The sequence below is a fragment of the Sycon ciliatum genome, chromosome 9 (genome assembly GCF_964019385.1).
Source record: "Sycon ciliatum chromosome 9, ocSycCili1.1, whole genome shotgun sequence".
Lineage (NCBI taxonomy): Eukaryota > Metazoa > Porifera > Calcarea > Leucosolenida > Sycettidae > Sycon > Sycon ciliatum.
Genome location: NC_088651.1, coordinates 6,033,498 through 6,058,467, shown reverse-complemented (window position 1 = coordinate 6,058,467; position 24,970 = coordinate 6,033,498). Strand labels below are relative to the sequence as shown.

General features: G+C 47.0%; 1 protein-coding gene across 1 annotated transcript in view; it reads right to left on the bottom strand.

Moving 5' to 3' along the window:
• The window catches only part of LOC135824618 (uncharacterized), a 42,362-nt gene extending 17,392 nt beyond the window's left edge, over positions 1-24,970 (bottom strand). Inside the window, exons 1-16 of the mRNA XM_065337351.1 lie at positions 24,337-24,970; positions 15,884-16,059; positions 15,278-15,382; positions 13,981-14,186; positions 12,693-12,915; positions 11,579-11,771; positions 10,717-10,869; positions 9,868-10,115; positions 8,285-8,433; positions 7,860-7,947; positions 7,254-7,361; positions 3,565-3,910; positions 2,877-3,112; positions 2,114-2,322; positions 1,291-1,616; positions 38-178 (exon numbers count right to left, since the gene is read on the bottom strand). Coding sequence (XP_065193423.1) covers positions 38-178; positions 1,291-1,616; positions 2,114-2,322; positions 2,877-3,112; positions 3,565-3,910; positions 7,254-7,361; positions 7,860-7,947; positions 8,285-8,433; positions 9,868-10,115; positions 10,717-10,869; positions 11,579-11,771; positions 12,693-12,915; positions 13,981-14,186; positions 15,278-15,382; positions 15,884-16,059; positions 24,337-24,397 — 2,968 coding nt within the window. The 5' untranslated portion in view covers positions 24,398-24,970. The remainder of the gene's footprint in view (positions 1-37; positions 179-1,290; positions 1,617-2,113; positions 2,323-2,876; positions 3,113-3,564; positions 3,911-7,253; positions 7,362-7,859; positions 7,948-8,284; positions 8,434-9,867; positions 10,116-10,716; positions 10,870-11,578; positions 11,772-12,692; positions 12,916-13,980; positions 14,187-15,277; positions 15,383-15,883; positions 16,060-24,336) is intronic.

Here is a 24,970-nt window from a genome sequence, read left to right as displayed (position 1 = left end):
ACAACGAGCGGAAGCACACATCACCACAAACTCTTACCGGCTGCAAGACTTCCACCGTATGCAATAGGTGAAGAGACAGTGACCGGTGAGAGGGGCTGAGCTTTGTGCAGGCTCAGCGGTCGTCCTGAATCTGGAAGACCGACATCAATCTCTGCCGAGAACAGCTCTCGACTGGAGCCTACCAGCCCGGCAATAGCAGAAAACAGCAGTTGCACATTGAACGAAACAGAAGCAGAGAATGAGAAAAACGATCACAGCAACAAAGGGGGTCATATACACATTCTGACGAACATTTGTAAAGGATATTCTTGATTTTTGTCCAGGTCTTCTAGTCTTGAGGTGTTACCACTTTCCCTGATATGTTGACTGCAGTATCATTTGAGCCGTCAGATGAGAAAACAGACCTTATCACAAAAAAGTCATATTTTTGTTTGTGGTACTATCTGATTGCCATGAGCACCAGGAATCGTATGCAGAAAACTAGAGTTGATTTGGACCAGGGAAAGCAAAGTTATAGCCTCGACAGCAGGAGACCATTACAAATTGCACCTCAATTTTGGGTGCAATACCAACAATTGTTTCACCTACTTTGGATAATATTTTCTGTTTCCTTTGACCGATTTCCACAAACTTGGGCTTTCTGGAAAGCTCTGGCGACAAGCAACTGGTTGGGCCCAAATCCGATAGCAAATAAAGCACAGCTCCAGCGCAACAAGCTGCAGACATCGCTTCAGCGCTAGACTTGCGCCGTCACACGAAAATCGCTCGCCATTTCCATCTCCATTATCCCAGGACGCCCAATTTTTTTCTTGAAGATGCAGTGAGCGCTTCCAAGACATCTGAGCCTGTTGCCGAGATCGTAGATCGCTTGAAAAGGGGGAAACCCCAGGTCTGGAGCGTTTGACTCGCGTGTACTAGAAATGCAAAGTGCCGTGACGTATCTTGCAGGCTTCGCATCTCGGGAACGCAGCATCGTGCCGCGATCGCGCTTGCTGCATTGGATTCCTTGGAGTTTTCTCTTCGATTTACATACTTGGATTGTCCCGAAAGACCGATATTTGACTGAATTACGACGGTTTGAAGCTTGGTTGTCTAGACGCACCAGTGGGTAAACTCGCCAACTTTCAAGTGCACTTTTCTGCACTGTACAGTTTTTGCGATAAGGTCTGTTTTCTCATCTGACGGCTCATTTTATAAGTTACATCACATTCAAGACGCTGCAGACGTTCACAGGCCAGGCTGCTTTCAGGCGGGGCAAACTACAACAGTCACGCATGAATAACACAATACCTTTAGTTGTGAACAGCAGAGCGTGCTGTGACAGGGCCAGGTGATCGCACGTGATGTTGGCATTGGTAAACGTGTGCACGGGCCGTGTGCGAGCCCAGTCCGTCACGTCCACGTGCAAAATGTCCGCGCCGACGGCAAGAAAGAGCGAGGGCAGTGATAGGCGACTGGGCGTCTTGTACCGGTGTCTATGTAGTACCATGGAGTGCACCGCGGGCTTACTGCCCCAGGCGCGGTACACATCCTTGACCACTGTTCGGCCATGCATCGTTGCCACAACAACGGAAGACTCGTTCCGCGCATGATTGTGCATCGACACGTACATGACTCTGTTGGAATGGCAAAGACACCAGACAGCACCAAGTAAGAATATGTAATAATTATTATTTGACTGCATATGCCAACAACACAAGTGGCAACACCTTAGCAGAAAACTCCATCAGCAACAGCATCAACACCACCAGGAACATTAAAAACAGCAAGAATATCACCAGAAACATTAGAACCAGCATCGCTACCATCCATGCCAAACACCAGAAACACCGAAAACAGCAGCAGCACAACAAGTAACTATAGAGCATTAACAGCAAAAGCAGCAGCAGCCATACTGAGATAAGGTACTGGCCAGAAAAATCCAACCCCATAAATAGAATAGCACCAGACAATACACAACCCTAGCACTACACACAATGCGTTGGCACTCGAACGCAGCGCTAGTATATTAAATATGAAGTCGAATTTCTCTGGCCAGAACTCTAGATAGAGACATTCACAACCCAATGGTGCATTTGAGAGACAGTGACTTGAAAGAAGCATACAAACTCACCCCTCAACAGGATCAACAGCAATGTGATGGGGATGATGCAGCCCTTTCTTGATCAGCAGTGTTCGATGAAGTGCAGCACCTGTGCTTCTGTCGATGTGCGCCACTTCCACAAAATTTGAGCGTGAGTCCGTCCAGAAGAGATTGGAGGACTGGACATCAAAGTCCATGCCGCCGATGCCAGAAGAGAGGGGACTACCGGTGTTGAGTACCTGGTCAATGAGGGAATTACAGGAGAACACAATCCAGCCTCATGAACAAAAAAGCACGGGTCAATCCACAGCCCTAGCAGCTACACACTCTATTACGTGCACTCGAATGCGGCACAACATACACATTGACCTTGACTTTGGACGCCCCTCGTCAGAGGCGATAATAGCGCGGCTACAGCAGAAGTGATATCAACTTGTCCCGGGAATACACAACTCAAAAACTTGGATACTGACATACGTACACATGATTATGGCAACTCAGATGCATGGCTTGCATACTAAACTTTCGTATATAAGAACACATTAATATACACACTCACATACGCTGCACACACGCATACCGTCCCCCCCCCCACACATTCATGCACACACACACACACGCACATACACACACACACACACACACACACACACACACACACACACACACACACACACACACACACACACACACACACACATACACACACACACACATTCACACACATCTTCTTCCGGCCGTCTGTGTGCGTGTGTATCTGCACGTTTGCCTATCAAGCCCATGTCACTATTACCTGAACCAGCTTGTCAGGTGCATTGAAGTAGGAGCTGGCGTAGATGACTTGCCCTCCTCGGACAGCTATGAAGATACGATGGCGGAGACGATCCACAGCCAGCACATAGCAGTTGTGTGGCTTGCTGTGTGGACATTCTGGTAAAGTCAGCGATGACGGTGCCAGAGGACGCTGGATGGTAAGGTGCAACTGCAGGAGTGTGTTGTCTCCGGCCATGAAGACCTCTGGATCCGGACCTAACACACATGGGGAGGGGGGGGGGGGGGGACACAGACAGAACAGAACAAGTGAATGAGAACAAATCCCACTAGAGTGAAGCCTGTCTGAGACGACCGCTCAAGGGACCTTTTTTTTCACAGTCCAACGGTAAAGCCAATACATTACAGGGATCGGTAGCCAGCCTTGGCACCTTCAAAACGGGGTCTCTCTTATCAGGTGGTCTCCTTATCCAGGGTCATTAATTTTTACTGGAAATAGCATCCCTTGGTCGTGGTTGCAGTGGTCTTGTGGGACAGGTGGTTAACGTATCCAAGTGGTCACCTTGGCAGGTTGCTGTGCTACATTGTAGTATGTCGTTGCATGCAACTAAACCACGCTTATACACACCTGTACACCTGCACGGACGCACGCACGCACGAACGCACGCACGCACGCACACACACACACACACACACACGCATACACATACCTCGGCAAGTCCACTTGTTGGTGGTCGGCACCTCGGCTGGCTGACTGCCAGGCTCGCAGTAGCACGTGCGTTCAGACTGCTCATTTGTGAGGCACACACCACTGCACGAGAAGGTTTCGTCCTCACAAGCCGAGTGGCGCTGAGGACCGCTGAAGCTGATCAGCGATATCGAAGATAAGCCAGGGATGTTTTCTCGTATCGGAATCATGGCCCACGTGCCACGGCGAGCCTCCACCTTGTAGACTGAGTCCTGATTGGCCGAGTCCTGGGTTGCCAAGTAGATAGACCCATTGCCCACAGTCATGGCCGTTGGTATGATTGTCAGCTTAGGCTGCAACGATTTGGGCTGCATGAAACGAAGGACAGAACGAAAAAGAAAATATAGATATATGTTGGACTCAGTAGAGCGTCCAGCCCCTATATGATGTCCAACCCCTATATAGAGTCCATTGGTCCAAAATCCACTGTACAGAGTCCAAACTTGAAATCAACTGTGAGCTCAAAGTTTCGATGGACATCACTCCCTGTATAGAGTCCAGCCAATTGGCATCACCCCTATATAGAGTCCATTGGTCCAAAATCAACTGTACGGAGTCCAAACTTTGAAATCAACTATAAAGAGTCTTTATGTGGACAACACCCCCTGTATAAAGTCCAGCCAATTAGGCATCCCCTATCGAGTTCGAAAATAGACATAGGATCTGCTGTAAGCAGTGAATATTAACCAGAATGCGGCCTCTCCCTTTAATCCTTTACATCATTCACTTCTCAAGATAAAAAATATGTATTGAGGCGCCACTGCAGCCACTTCATTACATGAAAAACCCTACAAACACCATCCTCAAATCAAGTGGTCTCTTCGCAGACGCTGCAAATTACAATATCTCAATCATGTAGTGTTGCCAAATTATTGTGCACGCACACACACACATGCACACACCCACACAACGCCAAGAAAATACCTAGAAAAAAACCAAGAATCGAAAGAGAATAATGGAGAGCCCAGGATTAATTATTTGTTTTCAAATTATTGTGCGCGCGCACACACACACACACTACTACTACTACTACTACTACTACTAGCAGCATGACTGCCCAGAGGGGCAAGTGTCACCCCTATGGAAAGGGGACCAGAAAACGGGACACGGATCACAAGCAGGACCGCAAATGTCTGGCTAGGTCCTGCTGCCGGCACACACACACACACACACACACACACACACACACACACACACACACACACACACACAAACTTATACAACGCCAAGAAAACACCAAGAAAGGAGTAGAGACACAATACACACGCAACTCCAACAGCCATGCAAACGTCCAGCCATTTATATGTAAAGTCAAGAGGGATAACAAATAATTATACGAAACGAATGCGTACGGGGACGGGTACACGCACGTTTACATACACGTAGTAGTGTAAGAGAGTAACATAGTGCAGTGGTCAGCATAATACTAGCACATGCTGAGAGTGCAATAGCAAGCTTCACCATTGCTCATGGCCATGCAAATGTTCAGCAGCACTCAGTTCCGCAAGCTTCTGAAGATCAGCACACCTGCAACAAATAGATAGCACAAGGATACGCTTATTACCGTAATGATGCATGGGAGCACACAACTACCAAGTTCTCAACGAATGTGATGCTCAATGAAAATCAATCCACTCAAAGACCTGTGAACAGGTGATGGTGGGGACAATAATCTATTAGTAATACGAAGAATAAGATTGTTTGTGCACACTCAAGACGCACAGACACACCAACATACATGTAGTGTACACAGTGTTTCACTTCATTGCAACTAAATTGAAATGAGATGATTTGAACAATCTGTACAGCGTTGCTGTCAGTCAGTCTTCCCCAAGATGGAAATGCAATGATTTGTTGTCACGAGGCAGTTTCACTGACACAATGTCATGTTCGTGACATCAAAACGGTTACTTCAGGGAATACGAGTATTAGCTTGAGAAGCTTTTTCTTGTCATTGGCATACAAGCAATCCTCCTAGTCCTACTACTACTAGTACACTGGCACTGCGTTTGTGGATCCCATTGTATTTGACATCATACTACAGGAAGAGTGTCGTGGAGTACGAGTTCACATAATTATCACAGGGATAAAAATACATTTCTCATGAAATAAAATAATAATTGATGATAGCTAGACGATCATATACGATTGATGCAAAGTCCTTGCAGTCCTTGAGGACTATTACGAAGTGGTTGATTACTTTTAGGGCATTCATTTAAGCAACATCAAACAAACGCGATACGCTCCTTGAAAATGGAAAAAAAAATTCAAGCATAACGACAGAACAGCTCAGCAGACCAATCGAAACCGTCGGAGTAAAAGCTTCCTTACCTCAGTCATCGTCCTGCCATGTACAGCCTTTTGACACGGTGGTACAGGCAGCTCTTGTCCAGTCAAACAGGGGTATCCTTGTGGCGTCGAACGAAAGAGAGTGTCAGTGTATCTGACTCGTCAGATTGCAACTGTGCTGAACTTTTCTCTTTCTCCGCTTTCTGCTTTCATCCCTCGCTCTGATGAAACCGAACGTCTTTACTGGCAGCAATGGCCAGCCAAACAGGGGATCCTTGTGGCGTCGAACGAAAGAGAGCGTCAGTGTACCTGACTCGTCAGATTTGAACTGTGCTGAACTTTTCTCGTTCTGCAATTTCTGCTTTCATCCCGCGCACTGATGAAACGTCTTCAGAGAACCACAAGACGCTTTCCAGATTTGATTTTGAACGTCTCCTTATCCTCCTTGGTTAGCTCGAGACAGATTACTGTCAGCAACTGCACAGCAGAATTGGCAGCCATGGCTGAAGTGAAGAAAGGAATGCGCTGCCACGAGGCAAGCAAAACTGAAAATGTGTTCTCTTTCGGGCACAACACACAGGACGGCGTGACTGGATAAACTGGACTCCTGGACCGTGAATAGGGGACTTGTAGAAAAAGTGTACTGTACTCCTTATAGGGGATTGCGCGGCAGGATGAAGCTGATCAAAACTGAGTGGACTCCTGGACTCTGTATAGTGGATTTTGGACCAATGGACTCTATATAGGGTGCTGGACATCATATAGTGCATGGACTCTATACTGAGTCCTACATATAGATAGAGAGAGAGAGAGAGAGAGAGAGAGAGATCAAAAAAGTAAGTCGTCCATCTGTAGTCTTCCAACACAGACGGATCAGGGAGCGTAAGCTGAACGGTTCATAGAATTAGAATGCCGTCCTCCTCCCCCCCCCCCCCAAAAAAAAACAATGTGCTCTGCCAAGTTTGTCCCAGACCAAGAAGTGTTGGCTGATAACATTAACCGGCTACACCCAAAACCTATACCAGTAGCTGAAGCCACTGCACAGTACAGTCGGGTGTCAAGGAATGTTGTGGCGAGGAGAATGGACAGGCTACCAAGCACAGCATACCAATGTACTAGTATACACGGTGATTCTACTGGGCACATGCATACAATGTAGTGCATGGAACATAGAACGGCTCAGGCTAGGAGGCTGCCAGTTTTCCAGATCGAAAAATGCATTTTGCACACTGTGTGGCTGGGCATGGTTGAATTTTTGGTACAAATTACCTGTACAGAAGTCACCGACCGAAAATACATCTCCATCGAAAATTTCCGGTTTTACAGTAATTCCTGGATAGCATCACGGCACTGTTTACTTACGTGGGTGGTCACGCCGTCCAGCTTCAGATAGTTGATGACCAGCTTGTCTACCCAGTAGAGATGTGCCGGTGACACAGCGTTGTCAATTGCCAGCAGATGTACACCAGACTGTGCAGCCCGTTGGAACACACATGCGTGTGTACACCCCCCCCCCCCATACACACACACACACACACACACGCACACACGCACACACACACACACGCAAACAAGCACATGCACGCATAGCCACGTGCATATACAAAATAATATTAGTATTAAAATATCACAATTTCAAGTTTGTGCTCTTTAGCAGTGTTCTAGCATTTGTGTCTCTGAGGAAACGTTTTAATTCCACAACTGTGTGACACATACATGTACATGCACAAAATGAACTCATTACTACATACAAGTACACTGATAAGACATAGTGGGGAGTAATAAAATATTCACTTGCATAGTACGGATATTGTCCGAAGCATGGACGAATCCATACATACTGAAGTCTGTTGGGCTGAGAAGTACTTGGTTAGACCAACATCGCAGTGGCTGTAGAATGTTCGGCGCCACGGGTTATGATTGTAGATGCTAAAGAGAATTGTGACTAAACTTTGACCAGCCACTCACCATGTTCCCCTCTACGACTCGTTTCAAACCAGTGCCATCCAGGAATGAGCTCATGATGTAATGAGAGTCTTCAATCCAGTAGACACGTCTGCATGACACGGCGAAATAGAGTGGAAACAGGACAGTAGATGGAAGGAGTGAGAGTGTGAACAGAATGGAAACAGAGCAGTAGATGGAAGGAGTGAGAGTGTGAACAGAGTGGAAACAGAACAGTAGATGGAAGGAGTGACAGTGTGAACAGAGTGGAAACAGAGCAGTAGATGGAAAGAGTGAGAATGTGACGTGGGAAAAAATAGAGAGAGAGAGAGAAAGAAAGAGAGAAAGAGAGAGCGAGAGAGAGAGAGAGAGAGAGAGAGAGAGAGAGAGAGACGCACACACGCAAACACATATACTTATACACACATACTACCCCATAATGTACATACCCTTTGCTGGAGTCCACTGCCAGGCCATCGAGTGTGTAGTTACTCTTTACAGCTACGAAACGAACACGACCGTCCATACTTTCCACAGTAATCTGACGACGATCATCATTCCACAAGACCACACCTGATGTGGCCTCGGAAGCAATTGCCTACAGGTATCAAATAAGAGGTAGAGAGACACGTCAATGATATCAACACTGTACAGTATACATGTCACAAATGAAAATCCAGTGGAAAAACATGTACTGTATTTTGGGCAACAATGGCTGAGGCGCTTAGTAGTCTGCGAGGCCAAATATTTCATCCAGTTTGAAAGGAATCCACACAAAATCTCTGAAACGATGTTGCGCTTATTTCAGACATGCGGTAATACAAGCCTGGTCCCTATTTCAGAACCTACAGTATATCATAACTCAGAGTTTCACGCTCAAAGACAATCATCAGGGGACCGGAGCTTTTCCAAGGGTAAATAACTGTTCGTCTTGGGGTAACCTAGGAACCTACATCATCATTAGAAAGTAAAGTTGGCCGGATTCGTGGCCGCATCACCTGGCGTATCCTCATTAGCTCGACAAAACAAATACTCTTTTAAAACCGTGAAAATACACTTTACGATATACAGGTTGCGACTTCGGCGATGATTTTGTTTAGGAATGGGTTTGCTCCCACACTTGCCGAGTCTAAGGTTCGATGGACTTCTCGTGTTGTCCGGATGGCAGTCGTGAGTCAGTCAAGTGTCAAGTCGTCGGCGGAATAGCGCGAGCTCCAGTGTGGGAGCAAACCCATTCCTAAAATATACTTTCTACCAAATAATGCAACTCCTACACATCAGTACAGGGTGTTGGTGTAGGCCCATTGCAGATGTTCAGTGATCGTATATATGTTACAATGGAACTGCCCATTGAGCAATTATTTCCAGTTTTACCCGGTTGTAGCTTTCCTAGTTTGCTCTTCAATGTTCAGCACAGATGTTGCTCAGGTCTTCAAGCAGTTCACGGCCGTACAATGCGAATGTACATGTACTTCTGTAATGCATGCGTACGGTCCCATAATTACTGTTGTTACACACACATTATTCATGATACACCCCCCCCCCCCCAACACCCCCCCCCCCCCAACACCCCCCCCCCCCCCAACACCCCCCCCCCCAACACACAACACACACCGCACACATCATCTACAATGTTGGCCATTGAAGTTTGACACCAGACTCTGGCTTCCGAGCAGAGCAGCCCTTGACTGTTGACATCCTCAGCTTCTGCAGCAGATCCGGCTTTTGCAGTTTTGCTACCCTGAACAGAAGGGCCTTTTGGCATCCCAAGTAGAATGGCCCTACGTAGAAGGCCTTTGACACCCCCCACCCCAGCAGAGTGGACCTTGCCACCCTGAACTTCTACAGCATTGCTCTGAATGATGTCCTCATAACTTTAAAAGCAATACACACACGGCCGACAACCCATGGGGAATCTCCAAACTAGCACTGCTATTCTACAGTACAGAAACTGTCCGGCGAAGGGGATTTCCCTCTCTCACCTGCGCCATGTCAATGTATCGTACCACACAAGGGGATTTCCCTCTCTCACCTGCGCCATATCAATGCCGTTGGTCTCCAGCAGTGTCTGGTCAGCACCGTCCAGGCTGGACTTGTAGACCTTGGAGGCGCTGCGCTGCTCGTGGGTCCAGAACACACCGCCAGGTCCGCCGCTGACAGCCCCGGCTTTCAAGCCGCGCTCCTGGTAGAACGGCTCGATGATGGTGCTGTTATTGGCGTCGAACTGGTTCAGGAAGACGGCCGCGATTAGATCACCGGCAGCTAGCATTAGCACGGAATCTGAAACCAAGATGAAGAACAGATCATAGTTTATACATCATCAGGCATTACATAGGTACCAAGTACAGTGAAACCTCGTTAAGAAGAACACTGATAAAACAAACTTTCGCTTAAGAAGAACTAGTATTCGTAACTCCATTGGATAAATCACGGTGTATTCACTGGGTATACCATACGGATAAGAAGAACTCCTGTTATTGCGAACAAATAACATCGGTCCCTTGGGGGAACCAAGATGAAGAACACGGATAATTTGTATACCACCAGACAATACATTAGGGGGAATTCCCAGATTGCTAGAGTGCTCAACACCACAACGCATGGAGCAATGCCACAAAGGCAGAGGAGAACAGTCACAACCGGGTATATCAACACACACAAAGTACAAACAAACACACACACACACACACACACACACACACACACACACACACACACACAAAACACATAGGCGACAACACTAGTCATCTCCCTTCTTTGCTATCAATACATTTAACACCACCACAGCTTCCTCGTTGGATTTCAAACTTCCTCTGTCAATAAGATTGAAGTAGACCAGCAACAAGTTTTTATTTAGGAGATCCCTGCCAAAACAACTTACCAAGGCCGGTGAAGTTGAGGCGGGTGCTGCTCCACGCCGAGAATGTTGTCGCTCGAAGGCATAGGTGGTTGTATGACAGTGCTGGAGTGTAGCTGGCACTGGGCATCGGTATACACAGGTGATTACCAGGGCAGGTGTTCTGTGTACAATCATCTACAAACCGACAAAACAAAAAAAAGGCCAAGCCAAAAACATTGTTGTCCCTGCCTGTCCAAACCTGAGGGCGACCATTTCGCTATCACCGAAAAGCACAAGGCAAGTTTTACGCTGCCGGGAGCCTTTTCGTGGTCATGTACTGGAAGTAAGGTGATTGAGAGGGTCCTGATGGCGGGTCACACAGCAACTATGTGTACATTGCACACCGCAATTTATGTCTAGATCAAGATCACCTCCATTTCCATGGGAAAATGCGATCACGATTTCTTCGTCCCATGCAAGTCTACCCCCCCCCCCCCCACCATGCAAGTCTACCCCCCCCCCCCCATACATATTCAGTATAACCTCTACTATCCGCAACATGTAGACAGCAAGGAGTGAAGAATGGAACTACTAACCCAGCAGAGCATACACGTGTCAGCCTTGCCAGGTCTACAGTCCTCCAACGCTGAGCTTACTGTACAATAGTCGATGTACAGGCAACCTGGCGTATACAGATCTTGGACTTAAAACTTGGGAATAATGGCACTATCTTCAGACCGAGTAACCACTTCATTACATACTAATAATCTTCCAAATAACAACAGCTCTCAGATAACGACAACTTGCCAATAACAACACTCTTCTCCAACTGGATTGAGGATTGCTTTTCGCAAAGTTTACGGTAATCATCTACCAGGTACTAGTACCTGCCATTAGAACTTACCAGAATGGTGGGAAGGTGATGATGTCTCCGTGCCGAGGCCAAACACGACGTCATCGCGGAAGTTCTTGTTCTTGTTCTGAAAGGTGCGCACACGGGCGGTGGCATTGCTCGCGTCAAAATCCTCTACGATGTGAATACCGTGATGAGTGGACCACATATGCATCACCGGTCCTGGACGAGTGGAGGAAATCGGCTGAGCAACACACAGAGTAGAACAACAACAACATGCGTTTACAAACAGAAAACACAGCCAGCCAGTCAGTTGGACAGACACAGAGGCAGACGTAGAGAAACAAACGGACTGAAAGACACAATGGAAACCTTTTTTCACCCAAAAATACCATGAATTTCTCGGATAAAGAACAAACCTTTTCCGAGTTCCTATCACGTTTCTAGCGGTTGACAGACAGTCCAAATTGCATAATAACACAGGCATGACAAGGCCTGAATGGATAAAACCCCACCCATGACGCAGTAAGGAGGGAACGAAACGACATTTTCAGTTTATGCCATCTGCACCATCATCACTCTATTGGCATCTTGACTTGCACCGATGTAGTACTCAAAGTTATGGAACCTGGATGCACAATTAAGGCTCAACAATCTCAGTTACACTCATCCTTCGTTTGTCCGGACGGTCCGGGACCGGGCACCGCCCGTTAATTTGAAATGTCCGTAACTCCGAATCACATACATTTTGATGGGGAAGGGCCATAGATATGGCATCTTATGTCACTATTTCCACAAAGTGCCAACAGAGTAGTAATATTTCAACTGAAACTCGCCCAAAGGGTGCAGAGTAGTAATATTTCAACTGAAACTCGCCCAAAGGGTGCCCGGTAGACCGAGGTGCCCGTAAAGTGGATGTCCGGATAACCGATGTATGAGTGTATATAATATATATAGTACATGTGGATGTTTTTTTATTTATTATTTTTTTACTATTGACACAGCCCTACTGGAAAACAGGTGGAGAACAAAAAGAAACGAGGAAAAGGACAAAACATATATAGGGATATAGGGACGACGTGCTGAGGTGCTGGGAGCAACTCAACCGACCAGAGGTCTCGGCGTCAGCGTTGCAACTAGGCCTCATGTGCACTCAAACTCTTACCATCTTTATCTTGGACGTGCTGAGAGATCTCAGTAATCGCGACGAAGTGGGGCTTGTCTCAATCCAGAACACGGCAGGCTTTCCTGAACGACTGACTACCAGCGAGGACAGGCGAGCGCCTCTCTCGGTGGTAAAGCGTAGCTCCTTCCTGAACGACCCGTCAAGTTTGGTTCTTGTCAGCACAGCCCGGTCAGAGCTTCGCTTCGCGATCATATAAACAAAGCTGCGAAAAGAGAAAAAGTGGACACATTGCAGACATTTGTGAGTGAAAGAGAGCCAGGAAACTCGTATCACACAATCAGGAGCAGTGAATATAGGAGCCACACAGATATCTCTCTCTGTGGAACATAACCACCAGAACCTATCCATCCCGTTGGCAACAACTCAAAACATCTCCGGATGACAGAAGGAATAGTGAGGGAAGCTTAGAAGTCACTCAGCCCTTTTACGTACAGCCTATGGAGTTCCAAACTGTGATTCAAACAGCACTGCAGTGAACAGTGTGCCCAGGGAGGCAGAATGAGCACTGCAATGAACGGTGTGTCCAGGGATGGAGAATGACAGAGAGTGACATCGTAAGACTGTACTCGGTATGTGGTCATGTACAATATACCGTATTTTCCGGAGTATATGCAGCAAAAAAGAGCGCAGTGTAATGGTGGAGGTGACTCAACATTTTCTTCAACGGCCGAGAGCTCTGTCGCACCCTGTAATTATATGCCGCACTGGAGTATAAGACGCATCCCCTCCCCCCTCCCCATTTTTTTGCCACAAAATACAGACATCTATCCTATTGGACTCAGACGGAGAGCCAATGATTAATTTATAGCAAAGAAAAGGACCCAGGAACTACATGTACAAGTTATGCTATAATGGTCGTTGGCCAGTGTCGTGCAATGTTATCGCGAGCTGGTTGTCAAGTAACTGGTGGTGTCAGTAGACTTTACAGCGTGACTTGTAGTTCCTTGGTTCTTTTATTTGCTATAAATCTGGAGAATGAAATTGAAGATATCACTGCAGCTGTACTTTTGGTTGATAAATATGGTGATAAAGACACACCTGGCAATATGGCGGGCGCGGTAAACACACGCCTGCCCACACACGCTCTCGCTAGGCAGCCTAGAGAGCGTGTGTGGGCAGGCGTGTGTTTACTGCTATAAATCTATCGTATTTATCACCGTCAATTTGATCATCTGAGTATAAGCCGCACCCCCTTTTTTCGGTGAATTTTGCGTCTTCAAAGTGCTGCTTACACTCCGGACACTACGGTCCCTTTGAAGCCACTCACCCATTCCTGCTGTCTACCGCCATGACGTCTGCCGCGGGAGCTGCACCGTTGCCTATCAGCGTCCGCTGCAAGGAGACGTTGTACGTGGAAACGGACAGTCGCCACGGTTCGGCACTGCCCGCCTGCGGTATTCTCTCTCGGCTGACGTAGTAGACCAGCGACTGAAATTCATCCACAGCAAACGCCGTTACATCCTTCGCCACCAGCTGGGATTGTACACAGAAAAGCAGATCATTAAATTAGTAACAGAAATACTATACTGAAGAAGAGTTTCGGCGATAGCAACTTTAACATTGCTAACAAGAGGACAAACTGTGCGGTAACCATTATATCTTGACGATGCATAACTAAACTACATGTGAGAGAGATAAATGTGAGATTCAAATGTAAAAGGAAGAAATATTCAGAACAGTTTTCTAGATACTGTCAACAGTGAACGTACGTACCAATGGGTGGAATAATGGGTGGAATAATGGGTGGAATAATGGGTGGAATACTCAGTGAACAATTTAATAATGGAACAGAAAGCGGCGCGAAACTAAAAGAAAAATAACACTAAATTGGGGCAGCACATGCACAGTAAAACCTGTCAAGGTGACCACTCGGATAAGGTGACCACTCGGATAAGGTGACCACTCGGATAAGGTGACCACTCGGATAAGGTGACCACTCGGATAAGGCGACCACTCGGATAAGGTGACCACTCGGCTAAGGTGACCACCTGTCCCAGAAGACCACTGGAACCAGGACCAAGGGGTGCTATTTCCAGTCAAATGACCCTGGATAAGGAGACCACCTGGAAACAGCGACCAGCTTTTGAAGGTCCCATGAGCGGTCGCCTTGGACAGGTTTCAGTGTACAGCGATAAGCATGACAGTGGCATGTGCAAACCCCACCAGCGGATTCGCATTCTACTTTCCCTGTACTGTGCCGTGCTAGTCATGGCCATGTGATGCAGCTGAAAGCATTAGAGGCTACATGTACACTTGTACACACCTGATTTGTGTGTGTTCAAAAAGAACATGTCATGACCCTGAAACTGTTCACTGAGCACCTTGTGGAGTAAATGTTGTTATTGTTGTCCCCCTGTTCACTGTTCCCGTGGTTGTTACACCATTTAGTTCTCTCTCTTTTTCTTTATGTTCCTTATCCTCTGGTGTGTTTTGTGCGGACGAGGCAAAGATTTGTTGTGTGAAGTAACTGGATCTTCACAACGGTCCGAGTGATGTTTCAATTCGCCAATCGATCCACCAGCGGGCTGTGAGACAGAGAACACTGCTTTGGTTAGAGCTCTTACCCGACTGGTTCTTGCTTCGCCCGTGAAGGTGCCATTGAAGTTCGAATGCTTCCTCAGTTCGTTATCATTCGTGAGAACAAACACGTCTGAGCCAACAAGCTGCAGCTGCAAGTTTACAATGAGAGAGAAGGCAAGATAGACCCCTCAATAAACCAGCACCCTCCATAAACCAGCAACATTTTCAGCAACCAAAATTCCCAAAATGTCCTTTTCATGCACATTGCAGCGGCAAGTCAGATTTCCTAATCCAGCACCTTCCCTAATCCAGCAGAATTTGCGTAGCACAAATGCTGCCGGATTATAAAGGGACCACTGCATCTTCACAATATTGTGTTGAATTGTATTAAAAAAACGCATAGTACCGAACTCCCGGGAATGTAGGACAGTACGGATGGAGAAACATCCCACTCTCAAACATGAATCATAATGGCACTGGAAATTCTCTACATGAAATCTTACTGCTGGGCACACACGCACGCACACACACACACACACACACAACACACACACACACACACACACACACACACACACACACACACACACACACACACACACACACACACACACACACACACACACAATACCTATTCTAACAGTACACACCTGCTTGATCTGTAGCGCGTTGTCTCCTTCATATTGAACTAGGTGCAGCTGCACCCAGTCATCACTTGACCAGCCCTCTACATGCTGGAATGCACGCGCTGTGCCGTCCCCATATGCAAACAAGTGAAACGGGTCAGCCGAGGTGGCTTGCAGCGCTATCGCATCCCGTGCTAACCCTGAAACAACACCATCAGAAGAATGCAGGTCACACGAGTTACCGTCCAAGCCCCCATGTAATAGTCATTTTTCGTTTTACTACAGTCGTCGCCAAAACAATCCGACCAATGCCCATACCATGGCTATATTGGCATACAATGGCACCGGTACAGTACTAGTATCAAGAGTACATAACCCCCCCAGAGTGTGCAACGCCTGATCCAGCTCTGCATAGGGTCTTGGTCGAGCGTAGTCGGATCTTCTGATGTCATGCGTACACTTCACACCAGCTAAAAGCCGGTCTTGAGGCAGGGCACCGTTGTTTTTGATCCGAGAGTACCCGCGGCTCCCCGGGTTCCCCCCAGATGTGTACGGTATTATGACACAAAAATCCGATTACGCTCGACCTAGACCCTATGCAGAGCTGGATCAGGCGTTGCACACTCTGGGGGGTTATGTACTCATGCTAGTACGCGTTCACGGCTATACTTCATGGAGGGATGGTAGTGGTACCTGCACTGCACTGAGTGTATGCAGAGGGACATAGTCATTGCATGTACATTGCACTACGGGTACATGCACTGCACTGAGTGGATGCAGAGGGACATAGCCATCGCATGTACATTGCACTACTGGTACATGCACAGCACTGAGTGTATGCACAGGGACATAGTCATTGCATGTACATTGCATTAGTGGTACATGCACTGCACTGAGTGTATGCACAGGGACATAGTCATTGCATGTACATTGCACTAGTGGTACATGCACTGCACTGAGTGGATGCAGAGGGACATAGCCATCGCATGTACATTGCACTACTGGTACATGCACTGCACTGAGTGGATGCAGAGGGACATAGCCATTGCATGTACATTGCACTAGTGGTACATGCACTGCACTGAGTGTATGCACAGGGACATAGCCATCGCATGTACATTGCACTACTGGTACATGCACTGCACTGAGTGTATGCACAGGGACATAGTCATTGCATGTACATTGCACTAGTGGTACATGCACTGCACGGAGTGTGTGCACAGGGACATAGTCATTGCATGTACATTGCACTACTGGTACATGCACTGCACGGAGTGTACTGTATAAGCAGAAATATTCGTCTGGAATTTAACTTCGTCTTTTTCGTCCAAGGAGCTTTTGGACTAAATTAAATGCCGGACTAATGTCGATTTTTCCAGCTTTTCAATACACTCTTATGATCCATGGACGAAATTTACAACCGGACGAACTCTCTTTCTTTGGAGTTGGACGAAAGTATTGACTGACGAAATGTTCTGCTTGTACAGTACACAGAGTGACATAAGACAGGTTCTGCTATACGTGAAACGTAGAGAAATCACGTAGAGAGCAGGTGTCTGGGTTAGAGTCTACGGCTTCGCGTGATTTGGGTCCAGATTTCTACGCGTAGATGAGGTTCTCTACGTTGTGGCACACGCAAAGAAAATGTGTACGGATCTGCTGGGTATCATTCGAGTCCAGGCAGAAAACTGCCAAAATTAATATTGAAGAGGAAATTCCCAGTACATATTCCACGTGACTTCTCTACGTGAAACGTAGAGCAGAACAGGATTTCTTTACGTTACGGGAACGCGAAGAGAGTTCGCGTGATTCAGCTGACCGTATAGATGCATCAACTAGTACAAACATAGCATTGGATATTGTAAGCTGAACCTCTTCCGGTGTGAACGGCATTGTCATCAGAATCAGTAGCTTCAGGCGCGTACCTCGCATGGAGCCCAGGGGGGGGGGGGGGGCACTTGCACCCCCTAAAAATTCGACCTAGGTTCAGCATGAACGTAATGACCAGCACCAGCCATCCCAAACGTACATGTATCATAGCACAAGTACATGTGCAGCTAGCTAGGGAACTACGGCCGTGCACCCCCCCCCCCCCCCCTGAAGGGCGGGGGGGGGGACCAGCTACGTCCTTGAGCTTGTATTGAAGGTGCGAAATCACTGATACTGCGCAAGTGTATTCACATGTTTAGTAACACAGCAGTTACTGCAAGCTAAACAATCCTCCACCCCCCTCCCCTACACACACACCTTCCGGGGTCACAAAACATCAGAATGGACCTGGCGCAGGCACTTGATGGAGCAAACTAGCCCTCACCACTACAGTTCATGTGTCCTTCAGCTACAAGTTACACAGCACTCTAGAAAGGCCACTCACACATGACCAAAGCGTGATAACTCAAGAGGTCCTCAAATTCAAATCCCCCGGTACAAGTGCGAGAAGATATGTTAGAACAGCTGTAGCATAAGGCCATGTGGTGTCAATTAGACAGTAATCTATTGGGAGGTCACACGGTAACAAAACCCATACACAGTGTAAGATCATGCCCGGCTGATCATAGCAGCTGTCTGCCAGAGAGATTAGTGCTCTGCATATGCATACAGTATACACATCTCGGTGATCATAATAATAAATCATACACCTTGTGCCTTTCTGCTTCTGAGAGATTAGTACAGTACACACATCCCCCCCCCCCCCCCCCGAGATCATAATAATTATACACCTTGTGCCTGCCTGCGGGAGAAGTTGGTACTCTTCATACGCATGCAGTACACGCATTTCGTTGATCATACACACCTTCCACATGTCTTGTACCTGGCCTGTGTGTAGACTACCGTACTTGTAGACTTGAGTAACGACTATTTTGTATGTCAGCCAAGTACATGTACGTACATAGTTTGCAAGCCCAAGTCTCTACAGTAACATCACTCAATAGGCACTGAAGAAAGAGAGAGATAGAGAGAAATAGAGGGAAAGAGAGGGAGGGAGAGAGAGAGAGAGAGAGAGTTAGAGAGAGAGAGAGAGAGAGAGAGAGAGAGAGAGAGAGAGAGAGAGAGAGAGAGAGAGAGAGAGAGAGAGAGAGAGAGAGAGAGGAGAGAGAGAGAGAGAGAAGGGGGGGGGGGCTGTGCTTCAGATTAGTGATGTCTGTAACTTATATCTCCAGCACCTTGTTCTTACTCGTAGCTCATACATTTCCATCACTACAGATACACTGGGCTTGCAGCGTTACAGGAAGCTGGCGTTACCAAGTATCCGCTTCCAGTTGGACGAAATTCTGCAGCGCCGACATTTGGTACATCTGCAGTACACTGTCCCTAGAGTGTTTCATGAAAACACACACTGGTATTTGAAAAAGGCGGCGAGGTGACACAAGTTTAATTGCAACAAACAGAACCAGCTGAAGCGTCATTTCACGAAGATTTTAATGACCACTTTCTCTTGAATTTGTTCGTGTCATCTCAATAAAACCTTTGTGAAATGACGCTTCAGCTGGTTCTGTTATTTGCAATCCTTAAACACACACTGATGTTCACATAGATTTGCTTGATGACCCTATTGCAGTGTATGAGCTGTCACGACCATACAGCCACACGGCACAAATTTGAACGACACAAGAAGTACTGGAAGCACTTAATATCTACTTAGGATAACGAATTTCTTGAAGCATTACACCACAACCACACAAAAGCATACACACACACACTGGAATACAAGTATGTACATGTCAGCCACTAGAGCATGCAAAGACTGCACGAGTCTGCCAAAGTGGCCATCTTCCAGGCAGGTAACTGTATACAGTTGCGGGCCACCTGGTACTGGTAATTATCGACCACTGCAGAGATGAACCACACAAATACTAACTTAATACACAGCACAAGGCATGTGCTCTGTATGCTCTTGATGATGAGTGTGACTGGAGTGTGTCGGTGTGAACACAAGCAGATGTAGTGAAGCATGGCCAGACCAGGAAGAGAACTCAACAACCATGTTCCTGCTCTCTTGAAACCATCCTCTTGTGCCTTGCATGTGCACATGCAGTGGATTATTTGTGCTTACTTTTCCTCACACATACGACGTGATACACACACCATATTCTGATACACACTCACATACCCCCCCCCCCCCCCACACACACACAGAAGCATCAAATAGACACAAATCCCTTAAATAACCAGGTGTGGTCAGACAGACCCATACTTATTACAGTCAACTTCGCTAATAACGACTCCGGATATAACGACAATTCGCGAATAACGACAGAATTTCCATGCCCAGAGCAAAGTCCCGTCCAACTGTAATACGTATATTGAGACTTCGGGTATACTTAGGGTATAAGGACACTTCGCGAATAGGGACACTTTTCTGATGCCCTGCCGAGTGTCGTTTAACACAAAGTTGACCGTACCATGCGCAGCCACACTAGTCTCGTCCACAACTTTCCCCTAGAAAAGGTTACGGTTAAGGAGTCAGAAGAGGCGCCAAGTTTCAGGCGAGAACACTCTTCCAAGAAGGCCCACCAGGGCACATTCCAACAGTGTACAGTCATTCTTATGCAAGTACATTCAGTAAAACTTGTCCAGACGACCACTCTGACAGGGCGACCACTCTGACAGGGCGACCACCTGTCCCAGAGGACTACCACAACTAAGGACCAAGGGACGTTATTTCCCGTCGAAAGGCCCTGGATAACAAGACCACCTGCACCCACGGACACCACAGTTCTAAGGTCTCGTGCGGTCTGCCCAGACAGGCTTCACTGTACTCGGCCGACCATTACTTGTGGGGCAGGCGGGGAAAATCTTCACACTTATATCCGCGAGTGAAATTCTTAGCCTTGTTAGGAAAGTGTGACACTAAAGCCTTAGGAAGATTTCTGATTCTTCAAAAATGGCGACAGTAATCAGCATGAGATTTAGGTAATGCCAAGTCCAACAGTTACACAATGCTTCAGCACACATTCAGATGTGGAGAGATCGGTCACCTGCCAGTGAATATTGATCACTTTGCACCTGAGCAAATCACAACTTTTCCAGGACCATACATTCTTTCCGCATGACCGCTAAAGTTAGATAACAATACTTATGACGTCATGATTGCGGCATGCTTCATTTTGTCTCGCCACCAACTGCCTTTCTAGCCTTTCTGGCCTCTTGACGCGTGTGTGCAAACGTTTTTCAGTGAATGATGCCACCAACACACCTCAACACTCCCGATTTGAACATTTTCTATTGTGAAATCAAATCAAATAGTATTCATTAGGTGGAGGGAAAGGCGTAAACGCGAAAAGACCGAAGAAAAATTGACTGTCGCCACCAGGACTCGAGCCACCAGGGGGACAGCGATGCTCTACCACTAATCCATGGTGTATCAAAAGAGATTGAGTATCTTCAAATTCATAGACTATGCCTTGCCCCTTGACTAAGCTATGGTGTATCAAAAAGATTGAGTATCTTCAAATTCATAGACTATGCCTTGCCCCTTGATATATAACCAGGCATGGTGGATTGGGAGTGGACTGGCACACGTGAAACATTCCTAAGCTGATTGGTGGTAATGCGGATGTTCGAACTTGACTCTCCTTTTCATTTCAAAACCTTCCCGAATTATTTACAAAATTTGACACACTAGGAATGTTTCTGTTTGTCACGGTAGTCATAACGATTCGTTGCAACTTAACATTTCACAGTAAGCGATCATCAGGCATAATCTATGTAGAAGAGGACGGTCCACCAATGCAACCAGACGATATACAGCCAGATACTGCGACAACAAGGTACAAATCTGACAGGGGTACGGCTACACTCACTAATTGGCTCACCATCTGAGTAAAACTATTATGGATTTTATCTGTTCCACCTATTTTAGCTCTTAGCATGATTTTCCAGAGCATGAAGTCCATTTTGAGACTAGAGAGGTTCTGCTACACGGAACTACGTACCAAACTCCATTTCAACTCCGGTGAAGTTTGACACAGATTTTTCGTACGTTGCGCCGGTTCTGCTGTGCGTAGCATGCGCTAGCATGTTCGAACTCCCCGCCGCATGTACTCGGTCCGCTCAGTTTTCATACGGAGACCAGTCCAAAACGATATGAAAAAATCCGTCTGAAACTGGATCCCGTACCGCGGCGAGGTTTCCATACGTATTTTGGTACGTTTTACCGGGTGGCAGAACCTCACTACTATGCATATTCAGAAACCTGATTTCAAACCGTCCGTTGAAAGCAACCTTCCTTCTTTTGAACTCCGAAACGAATAGTAACCGAACCTTCAAACCTTTCTTGCAGCCCTAATAGTAATAGGGCTTGAAAGTGATGACGTCAAAAACGGCCAGGGAGTAGTAAGTTGACATCAGATTTCTATTTTGGATCCACTAAGGTGTGACTTTGCTATTGCCTCAGTATGTGGGTGCATAGCAACCCACTCATGTCGTACGCATGTGTGACTTTTACTTCGCCACCAGGTGTCACCCCGCCCCTATTAGCCAAAGCAGTCAGTTTCACTGGCTACATCACCTTGCTGTGAGTAAGACGGCTTAAAATGTGCTTGGATCCATACAAAAACTGGATCCAATTGGATACAGTTTTTGAATTTTTGAAATTGTTGCTATGCTGTGACGTAGCACTTTCAAGCCCTGTAATTATTATTATGAATACTACTGCACACAGGCAGCATGCTTAACTGTTAGGTTCTGCGAAAGTGCTCAATACCTCATTCGGGCAGAGCGGCGTACACAAAGCACACAATGAAAACCTTGGGCAAATTCCGTTGCGACTCAGAGTTTCATGGCTGAACCAATCACCAGACAACCGCTCTGAGTCACAACGGAATTTGCCCAAGGTTTTCATTGTGTGCCTTTGTGCATGAATACTACTGGTCATTGGATACCATTGGTCCCAGAGGGCCCCCTACAACTAGGACCAAGGGCTGATGTTTCCAGTCACATACCACAGGATGACCACCTGTACACAGCAACCACATTTTGAAGGTCCCTGGAGCAGTCAGCTTAGACAGATCTCACTGCAAATCTACATTGTAGATCCACTGCACAATCAGGCATGTGTCAAACCAAGATACTGCAATTGTGCAAGGCACTGTCACTACTGCTGTCAGTGCTGACCTGTATCAGTGATCTGTGCTGCACAAGATACAGGCAGGAGTCCACGATGTGCTGCACAAGATACAGGCAGGTACAGACTATAGTAATACTAATAGTGCGGGGTCCCAGTCATATTCATGTTTAGAAGTTTCGTGGCAAGTAGGAGCTCACAACATTTTTAGAGCTATTTCTGACTAAGTTGTGGCAGCTGAAGACGATAAAAGTATATATCGGCAAGTCTGTACAGTTGTCCGTTTGTTAGATATGGCGATCCTCCGTTGCATACGGAAATTGTACATGTACTCATACCCAGTCATTCTAGTATAGCGGGTTTCTGCATACAGAGTCCGTCAAGAAGCCTTTGATGTTTGAAGAAAAACTACTACTTGTGCAGTCGCCATAGTCATCGCACAGTCTGCAGACCTCATACTTCACAGTCATAGTGCTCAGTTAGCATGGTTAGTAGTACCAACACGAAGAACACTCAACAAACGTTTCCAACTCCAAGTCTGTACAAGTCTGTACAAGTAATACTAGTTAGTTAGCCTATCGCGAATTCATGTTACGTGCCAAGCATTGAGTGCACTAGCACCGTAGCCCTCTGTGGCGGTGGCCGAGCCGAAAGCGGCGCAACAAGAACAACGTTCACTGGCTTTTCGCAAGTACCCAGCACATCGTACTTGGTTGTTCCGATCACTCGACATTGGACAAAGTGCATTGAGAAGGCACGACACTCCGGTGACCTATGCTATGGACAACATCACGAAGGGGTAGAGAAAGGTTGCCAGCGCCGTTTCGCCTCGGGTACATGGCCACATGGGGTTCCCATTTAGCCACAATCCTTCATAACTGAGTGAGGGAACGGGTTGTGTGTTCGTTCGTCAAACGCTAGTCACTACACTATCTCCAATCAGGAACACTCTGTTCAGCACCTTGCAAACCACGCCACCCCGTCCCACGTACAGTGGCGACGAACATACTACACGACTCACGAGTCGAGATGAAAACTGAGGCACTATTGGCAGTATTGCGTTGTGCATGGTTGTGGAGAAAACACACATCTATAAACATCTATGCCTATGGAGTATGGTGCAAGGATCGCAGAATGCGCTGTACAAGGCGCGAAACAATAGTTACAATAATTATGTACATCTGCAGAAAACACAAAATAAATCGAGGCATCTAGAATGGCGAGCTACAGTGCCGAGAGAAAACGACTGGGACGACAAGACGGTACGACGCACAAATCAAGCTCGGCGAACTCACAGCAGGAAACAGAGCTGTCTCCGCGTTCAGCCTTTCTTCAGTTGACACAGGCCACAATCAGAGTTTATCACACATAACAGCAACGCACACATGACAGACAAGCGATTTTGACTCACCTGAGCATAATAGCAGAGCGATGGTCACGAGCATACGAGAACAGGCGCGCACAAACGCCATTCCTCCACTGGCTCTATTTACCTGAGCCGCCACCTCAGAGCACTAGCAAGCACTGAATCCACCATGAAGCACGGCGCACAAAACTGCCTATCCACGAAGACAACTAGGCAACAAAGCCTGCGCGCACCAGCTCACGGCGCAGGTACAAAACTCCAAGGAATGAACAGGTCGGCGGAAAATCCAAGCTCAGGCTACGGTTGGATCTGCGCTCCACGACAAGGACAGAACACTCACAGCAACTCGGGTCATTGAACTATAATACTGCGAAGAGCGAACGCCGCCAACCTTCCCACTACAGATCAACGGTCAGTGGTATCTGCAAAAAGTCGCGACCGGGCAAGCTCAACAGGACTCAGGAGTAGTAGTTGCTGGAAAAGGCAGGGTCCTTAGCTCACGCTACAAAAGAGTTTAGCTTGTGCTACTACTGTCAGGACCGTGCTTTCAGTGTATGTTCAACTAGGCAAAGATGTGCTCAGCTATCGCTGTACAACCTGCAACGACGCAGAAATTTAGTTTAGAATAAAACTAGAGCACAATGCGGTGGTTCTCTCCACTACGCTCCCACTGTGTGTA